At 34.2% G+C, this 9,133-nt stretch overlaps 1 protein-coding gene across 2 annotated transcripts; it reads right to left on the bottom strand.

The window, feature by feature from the left end:
- Positions 1-1,505: 1,505 nt before the first annotated feature.
- Positions 1,506-5,587, bottom strand: LOC120120200 (auxin response factor 9-like). 2 transcript variants are annotated; one of them, XM_039139882.1, is made up of 14 exons: positions 5,422-5,587; positions 4,767-4,882; positions 4,501-4,596; positions 4,355-4,411; positions 4,068-4,220; positions 3,898-3,982; positions 3,688-3,778; positions 3,433-3,597; positions 3,226-3,339; positions 3,065-3,137; positions 2,828-2,975; positions 2,109-2,740; positions 1,836-2,020; positions 1,506-1,746 (listed from the first exon to the last, which is right to left on the bottom strand). In XM_039139882.1, exons 1-14 carry the CDS (start codon positions 5,429-5,431, stop codon positions 1,611-1,613), a joined length of 2,061 nt encoding a protein of 686 aa, XP_038995813.1. In that variant the 5' UTR covers positions 5,432-5,587; the 3' UTR covers positions 1,506-1,610. The 2 variants fall into 2 exon arrangements, with proteins under 2 accessions (XP_038995813.1, XP_038995814.1); XM_039139883.1 differs by lacking the exon at positions 5,422-5,587 and having other exon boundaries at positions 4,767-4,889.
- Positions 5,588-9,133: the final 3,546 nt, after the last annotated feature.

Below are 9,133 nucleotides of genomic sequence, written 5' to 3'. Positions count from 1 at the left end.
GTTGGTGAGCATTGTTCTCAACTTGTAGATATTGAGCTAAGCCTGTTGGATATTATAATTTTAAGTGGTGTGATTATTCATATGAATAGGTGCGTTGATTCATATGATTAGGTATAATTATTCATTATGAATTGAGATGACTGTAGGATGAAAGGGTGTAATGAATAGTTGTAATATTCTAATAATTACTTGCAATTCCTATATAAAGGATTGTAAGTGATGAAGCAAAGCAATGGTATTCCAATTCAATTCTAAAGTTTCTCTAATATTTTCTTCTTCCGCTTTACAAGTTTAAGTTTCATACTTCTATATCCCAACAAGTGGTATCAAAGTTTGATTCAATATACGTGAAGATGGCCAACAATGGTATCTTTCCATTTCAATTTCCTCGTCTTACAAAAGATAATTATATAAGTTGGTGTCTCCATATGAATGCTTTACTTGGGGCACAAGATGCTTGGGAGATCACTCACAATAGTTATGAATCTCCACAAAACAAGTAGGAATGGCAATGGGACGGGTTCGGGGCGGGTTTTGCTCGCCCCGTCCCCGAACCCGAAATGAATCCCTGTCCCCGACCCGACCCCCGACGGGTTTTTTATCAGGGCGCCCTGTCGGGGATTTTTTTGCCCCGTCCCCGAACCCGACGAAATATTATACCCAAATCCGAATTCGAACCCGAAAATATATATATATAATTAATATAAAAATATAAAATATTATATATATAATTAATATAAATATATAAATATATATATATATATATATATATATATAATCGGGGCAGGAATACCTTGCCCCATCCCCGAACCCGACTCGAAAAAATCCCCGTTACTTGACCCGACCCGAACTTGATCGGGTTTCCCCGTCGAATTCGGGTCATTCTGCCATCCCTAAAAACAAGGCGTCATTGTCACAACAAGAAAAGGAGACTTTGACGAAGAAAAGGAAGAAAAATCAACAAGCTCTTACTCTCATCTAACAATGTCTGGATGATTCGATATTTGTAAAAATGGCAAATGTCAACACCATAAAGGAAGCATGGGAGATTTTGCAAAATTCTGAGTTGAGAAAGTGAAGAAGCTAATTGGATGCCTATCCAATTTTGAGTGACATGACATGGTCCAAAGGGAGAATCATGGCACACTTTTTCAAAAGTGTGCTTGTTTTGGACTTTACTTGGTCCATTTTCTATGGATTGAAATTTTCCCTTGTTCACTTGCCAATCCAATTTCCCACGTGAGTTTCATCTTCTTTCCTGGTTTATGATCACCTCAATATCATTGTGGACAGAATGTGGATGAAGATGTTCAATAAGGATCAGCACCATTCCATTAGGCCACATCTCCAACAATGAACTAAGTGCAAACTAAATGCAAACATTTATATATGTAATATATTTTACAGGCTGATTATTCACTGAAACCACCCAACAAAGAAAAAGGTATTCACAAATGACAGTCCTTCCATTTCCAAACCTACAAATGTTCCTACTTCCCACACTTTTCCATAATGCAACTTTTCATTCACTACTCGAATCAAATTAAGCAAAAACAAGATAAAACCACATATATATAATAATAAATAAGAAAGGGATTTCAAACTTTCTTTCATGTTTTAGACCTATGATCTGAATCAATCTCTTCACCTTCCAAAGATGAAGCCGCAATTTTACATCTTGCACTAATGTTCTTCACCTCTTCGCCTGAATATATGAAGATCTTTCTCACCATCTTGCAAAAATCCCTAAAAATAAAATAAAGGGAAAACTTTAATTTTCTAAAACTAGTAGTGAAAAATGAACAAAGCAGGTGTGCTTCTTCAAAGTTACTTACAGCCATGGATCACCTACGAGCATCATATCACCCTCATCGTCAGTAAAAAAAACAGACCATTTACCACGGGGGCAAAGCTCTCCATTGATATCAAACATCTTTTCCAGCTCATTAATGAGATCACCGTATCCTTTCAATACAGTTAAGTCAACAGCACGACCAACTGCAATCCCTTGCATGTGTACCTTTGGTATCCATAAATATTGATTCAATTATGGAACGGAAATGATGAAAAAGGAATATAAGAATAAGCATGCAGCTGCAGGTATTTACCTTAGTACAAGTTCTCATTGAAGTAGAGGCACCCTGCTTAGTTTGCATCTCCTTGGTAGTGGTCTCTGATGCAACTTGCTTCAGCTCCTTTGAAGACTTCACTGTTTCCGGGTTCTGATCAGTATGAGACACATCTGGAAGAGATTCTGTAACGCAATTGTGACCAACCGTTGTGCTTGCTTGTTCCTTGTCCGTGGGGGCAGCTACACTAGTGCTATCTGTCAAATTAAACCCAAACAACCGGCAACCAGTGGAAGTCTCAGATTTTTTCCCTTTCTCAACTTGCTCCTGCTTTAGGCCATGGCTAGGTTCCGATTGAAAAGAAGATGCATGTTCCATGACAACAGTCTGTGGTATTTTAGTTTTGTTTTTGTCACCCAATGAATCAGGAAAAAGGTTTAGAGAGACATTCAGAAGAGGTGAACGTGGCCAGGCATTTTCAGGGCAAATCCTCGAGTTATAAGCTCCACTAATATTGATAAGACCGTAATCCGCTTCTTTCTGCCTCATAGGCCACATAACTTGGCTTTCACTGCTTTGGACTTCAGGTGTGCTTCCTACTTGAGTTAGTTCCTGAGATTTGGTTGAACCATGGCCCCAAAAAGCTGAACCAGCTGAATTTGTAGTAATTTCTACAATTTCAATTAATATTATCAAAGTTAATCAAGTCGGCATACAATAGTCCACTGAAAATACTTTAAAGAACAATGTTCCTACACCTGAAATTGGAACATCAACAGGTCGCGGTCTTTTGCTCCTTACAGCTTGTTGTACAATGTTTATAGAAGCAGAAGCCACAAATGGCTCTATTTCCCATGGAGAAACTCTATCTGGCCTTTGTATCATTGCAGGTTCATCCCATTGAATCTAAAAGCAGAAACAGTCGGGTAGAACTACTATAAAAAACGAACAATTAAGTTAGTATTTCAAATCAATAATTTAAAATTATATTCAACCTTCAAGGACCGCCATTTAGATTCTGACCAATGTGGGGAAAAATCTCCAACTCCAATTATGGTACCCGTGAACCTGATTTTGAAAAGGAAATGGCAACAGGTAAAAGGATCAGAAAATTAAAAGACAAACATTAGAGAACTACCTATAGAAACGAACATACCTTCTCTCAGGAGAGTCTTCCTCCTCGATTCTTATCTTAAAACGCATACCAACAGAGAATCCATTTTTCATGGCGTCTAAATACTTATTTACTCCTATTATGAATTGGCTCGTCCTAACAAGAGCAAATGCAAAGAAACTCAGCCCATAGGTAACTATAACAAGCTAATATTGCCAACCGTGTCTGCATCAAGAAAGAACATTAAACCTTGGCTTGTAGTACGCAACAAAGAGGGTTTGCGTTGTAACAGCATGAGCAGCAGTAGCGAGCACTCCTAAATGCATGCTCTGGCTGGAAATCATAGATGAAGGCATTCTGCTCTGTGGGCAAGCAAGCCGCCGAACCCCAACCCTTAGTTCTTCATTATCACCTCTAATAAAACAAGCCAATACAATTAGAGACTACAAAAATACAACATTGACAGTTTGACACATCACCAAAAAAGAGCTGCAGAAGTCTGACCTGAGAAACACAAATGTATCTCCGGCAACCAATCTCTTGGAAGTGACAAAGGTGCTCCATCCTGTCGTAAGCAAATGTCTCCGTGGTTGCCCTGAGTAGTTGGAATCACGAATTAAAAGCAGATCAAGAAAGGAAAAATGATAGAGCTACTATTTACAGTTGCCTAACGATGACATGTAAAGTAAATCTGAAATGGAAAGAAACCATTACCCCTAAATATATGCTTGAACCGCCACTCGTATCCCTGAAGGTCTTTGGCAGTCAACTCCTGAGTAGGGGTTGTTTGATTCATATCCTATTTAAAATAAACACGGTTTAAGCCAATACCATATACTGAAAGTCTAACAATAAATATTAACATGATCAATCAAACTTAGTACCAGAGGAGGCAAGCACTCGGTAGCATGCTTTCGGAGAACAGAGAACCCTCCATGAGTGCTCGTATCAGATGCAGTTAAAACCTTACAAAAGGAATGAACCGTCCTCTTGGGAGCCTCAGTTGGGCAAGGATCAGGACTTGTAGGTTCACTTTGCTGTAATGACAAACATGAACTGAATTTAATTATATCATGTCTTCATTTACATTTCCTAATAAAATCTGTCAACCCAAAGAGTATGGAAAAGGGAATACTAAAAAGAAAATTAGGATGGGACTATGTTTGCTTACATCTGCTTCAGGCTGCAAAGTGATCTGAGCATAAACCTCGTCCGTCTCTTGTTCGGCCTATTTCAATAACAAAAAAATAATTACAATTGTCAAGCTCGAAAATTAAAGAAATAATAGGAGAAAAAACATAATGAGAGATAGAATACCAGTAACTGGACGTGAAGAACACGACATAGGATCTTAGAAGGAAGATTAAGCAGTAGGGGTTGATTCTTAAGTTCCTGATTAGTTGATGCTTCTAACTGCAGAACAATCAGAGAAAATTCAATAAAAAAACAAAGCAAAAATCTTGCAAAAAACAAAGACAGGAAAAGAGAAAAGAAAATGGCGGATTTCAAAGTTTTAATCTAAATATGATGCAATTTAAACATAAGGAAGAGGCCAAAAGCAATTTCTAAAAAAAGACAATTACTTGTTCCATGTGACCCTGAGGGAAGTAAAAGACTCTCTCGTGATCCCGAGGAATCTCCACCAACGGGCCTGCGCATAACTTCCATAGCTCTTGGTATAGATCATCACCACCCGGAGCTATCATACGAAAAATTAAAAGGAAATTCATAAGTTCAGTAGAGGAGAACAGAACAGTCAAACCGGTACACTAGGATTTTGATATACCCATAAAAGGATTTTTCATAATTAAGCTGCTAAACTAATACCCAGTTAAGCTGAAGTTCAAAACACCAATGTCCGTACATTAACCATAGTACAACCTAAAGAAAACTTTTGTTCTAATTTCTCAGCAGCCAAGCAGGTTCATTTTCCAAACACCCATAAATAATAAGACAAACCCATTTTCTGTAACTTAACACTGACTCGACACCGCGTGAGCAAACGAAGAACCCCATGGATTAACTTATACATTAACCATCAAAACTAGGACGCACGGACGATGCAGAGAAAGTAAATCACTAAAGAAGAAAAAATGTGTTCGTGAAGCAGGCAAAGTCTACCCCGTTAAACGAAAGCAAAGACCAAAGAAGCAAAAACAAAACCCCGGGGAAGACTTGAAATGATGAAGAAAAGTGTAGAATATTAAAAACAAACAAAAGAGAGAGCGACGATTATACATGAATTCATTGTTGGTAATTTCTCTGTAACGAGTATGAAGAATTAATCTTTTCTTTTAAACAATCTTTGGGCCACTGCACTCTTTCAGTTACAAAAACCGCTTTCTGCTTGAAACCACTTTTGTTTTTGCTGGTGAAACACGCTGCTCTATTGTAAGACGGAGGCTGTTGCTGCTTGTCTTCCTTCTCCGGCTAAAAGAATATTAAATCGGCGTTTCCAAATCCCAAAACGAGCATATAAATAAGTAAAAAGAAAAACAGTCGATAAACAAATTGTTCATAAACTTAAATTAATCAAATAAATATTCATTTATGTTCGTTTATTAAATCAACGTAAAAAATTTATACTCATTTAATTAGTTTAATAAACAAATATTAATAAACATTATACGAACAATTAATAGTTCATCAAACATTTTATTAATTCATACTTTAAAATGTTACCATGTTTTTATGCTTGATTGATATTTTGGAATTATTTTTAATTATTTAATAAAAATACAAAAAATAAGAAAAATAAAATTATTATTTAAATTTAAAACTACCACTCTTTACATATAACCACAACCTTGAAAAAAAAATAACCAAAGTTGCCCTCATTGATAAAATTAGTCTCGGGGATTCTTGTTTGCAATATTGCATTTGATAATGTTATAATAATTATAACTAGGGTAAACTATATCATATACCACTATACTTTAAGCGTTAACTTGCTTATACCATTAAATTTTTAATTTGATTAATTTTAACGTTAAAGTTTATATTTAAGTGCAATTATGTCATTTTGTCATTAATGACTTAACGAGACGATAACATGATAGACGTGTGTCGTGACGTTGTTGATGTGTTTGTCTCACCAAAACGACGCCATTTTGACGTAGTTATTTGATGCTTAATATGCCCCAAAGAACGTCATTTTACTTGAGAAAAAATATTGAAATATGGTGCTTGGGAAGATTTGAACTGTAAAGCGATGAAAGTTAAAGTTAAAGCTTAACGATTAAAGCAACTTAAACTTTTGTTATTTTTTGTAAAAGTTATAAAATCTAAATTTTCAGTTAAGATTAATTCTAAAATTTCAAATAACCTAGGGACTAAACCTAAATTTTTCATTTATATTTTTCTTACTTCTTCATTTCGACTGCATACCCATTTTTCACCTTCGATTCAATGGCCATCTCTTGAAATTTTATTCTTTTAATTTGAACATGGGTGGCAACAAAGATGATGCCTTGAAATGCTTAAAAATCGACAAAGATGCATTGGACGTCGGAGATGGAACCCGTGCGCTCAAATTCCTCACCAAAGCTCGTCGGCTTGACCCATCACCTCCTCCTGATTCTTCTAAATCCAAATCATCCGATAAACCCTCAATTCATTGGAAGAATCCACCATCTAAATCGGTTGCTTCTTCTTCCTCCTCGACGACGGTTGCTACAAATACGTACATCGAAGATCAAATCGTGATTGCGAAGCACATCAAGAAGAATAATGATTATTATGAAATTGCGGGGTTAGAGAAAACGTGATCCGCTGAAGAAGATGATGAGAAAAAGTATAATTGAAAATTTTAGGTTTAATCCCTAGATTATTTAAAATTTTAGAATTAGTTTTAACTGAAATTTTAGAAATTTTATAAAAATTATAATAAAAAATAATGTTGGCCCAATAGTTAAGCATTAAGTTCTTTTTTTATGGGTCTAGGGTTTAAATCTCTTCAAACATAATATTTCAATATTTTTTCTCAAGTAAAATGACGTCGTTTTGAGTTTTTTGAATACCAAAATAATCTTGTCAAAATGACGTTATTTTGGTGAAATATTCACTTCAGCAATGTTACAGTGTACGACTTCCATGTCATCGTCTCAATTAGTCATTAATGAAGGAGTGACGTATTTATACTTAAAAATAAACATAGTGCTAAAATTAATAAAATTAAAAGTTTAGTGGTATGATCGAGTGAACGTTTAAAGTTTAGTGGTATCTGATGTAATTTACCCTTATAACTAAAATGGAAATAAGCGAGAAGAAATCACAGAAAATAACACGCGTGGAAAAGTAATATAAGCCGTCTAAAACGGCGGGTATATAATTAAATGATTGCACATCACATCACTGATTATCCTGATTCATTTGACGCTCTGTTACCTCGGAAAATGTAATGCCCTCAAAACGGAGTTTAAATCCCATTCTTCATTTCTTTTTATAGGTTGCATTTGACGGCGCCGTTAACTTTTTAACAGATTTTTAAGTGAAAGTACTAACCAAACCTCAAACCTCTATATTAAGAATTATCATTAAAAAGAAATAGCATTTTTATTATTTTAAAAGGTGACATGAAATGTCCAGGCAAATACTATCTCAATTATTTATTTAGAAAACAAAAATTAAATAAATTCAACCTAAAGTGAAAAGGTCTTTTGTGAGAATAATATTTTTATAATTAATTAAATAAATAAAATTTAATAAAATATTAACAACACCCAATTATGAGATGCATTTAGTCAATTGCATTTTCCGAGAAAAAATCTCTAAACCGAAAACCAATTGTTTGATGGTTGATGATTTTTTGAAAACGGTAATCGTCTCCGTTTTTTAACTTACTTTTCTCTTAATCTTAATATTTTCGTGTCCTGTTTTTCTTATTTTATTTTATGTTTATTTATTTGATTATTGAATTTTTTAATTTTAAATAAATATATATATTTTTATGACACGTTTTTCTCTACTCTTATGGTACGTATTTTTTTACTCTTCCCACATAATCTGCATACATTTGTGGTCGTTTTGGTGCTCGCACAAAAACCATCACGACATTTATTTTCTGATTGGTTTATCGGTGGACACATATAGTCAGATACATTCTTTGGTAAAACTTTGTTTGCTGATATAATTAGAATTGTGTAACGAAGCAACATGTCAGATTGTTTGGTTCACTCACCACTCATTTTTCACTTCGTAAAGCGTCTCATTCATCATAGACAATGAGAGTTTTTATGAAGATCACTGGAATCTTTTGATGGTAGTCGTTATTCTTAATGAAAGATTTTTCCCCGTATATTTAAGCTTAATATTTTATTTTTGTATGAATATTTTGGTGATTATTATCTCCAATTTGATTTATATATTTCGATGCGTTGTAATTATGATTTATTTTATTATTAATTAAATTCAGTTTTCATTGTTAAAAGAATTTAATATTTGATTTCTTTACGAACAAGGTTTGGAGTGTTTGATGTTTCTTGTGTTTGAGGTGCATGTATTTCTTTATTTACCTATGAAAGAAGGCATTGTGATTTTATTGTAGATAAAAAAATTGTCTTGATTAGAAAGTTACTTTAGTATATTTGTTTAATACAAGTTTTGAGTTGTTTCAATGATGAAGGAGATAAGTTTGATTAATCTTTTATTTGATGTATTATTAGAGAATATTATTGAACATTCATCAATTGAGTTTTTTCTTTCTTTCTTTTAAATCACAGAGTGTTTCAAAAGACTTGTAATAGTGAAGTTATATCTATCACAACTTCGTTATACAATTATGATTATTACTCTTAATTCTTAAAAATGATTCATTTCATTGAGACGGTTGTTGCTACGAGTAATTCGCATGTATCGTATTAGGAGGGATGCAAAAATGTTTTTTCTTGGATTAACATTGACGTTGGAAGTGATTTGCAAACGCTACAATAAGTTTCTAATAGAGGGGTGA

This window comes from Hibiscus syriacus, unplaced genomic scaffold (genome assembly GCF_006381635.1).
Source record: "Hibiscus syriacus cultivar Baekdansim isolate YM2019G1 unplaced genomic scaffold, ASM638163v2 tig00110333_pilon, whole genome shotgun sequence".
NCBI lineage: Eukaryota > Viridiplantae > Streptophyta > Magnoliopsida > Malvales > Malvaceae > Hibiscus > Hibiscus syriacus.
The sequence above is the reverse complement of the archived record's forward strand: the minus strand, read 5'-3'. Positions and strand labels throughout refer to the sequence as shown.

Coding starts and splice junctions, on each gene's coding strand:
- LOC120120200 (XM_039139882.1), bottom strand. Junction 4,221..4,354: donor CTTTGCAGCCTGAAGCAGAT/GTAAGCAAACAT, acceptor TTGTCATTACAG/CAAAGTGAACCTACAAGTCC. Junction 3,138..3,225: donor GAAGACTCTCCTGAGAGAAG/GTATGTTCGTTT, acceptor TTTCAAAATCAG/GTTCACGGGTACCATAATTG.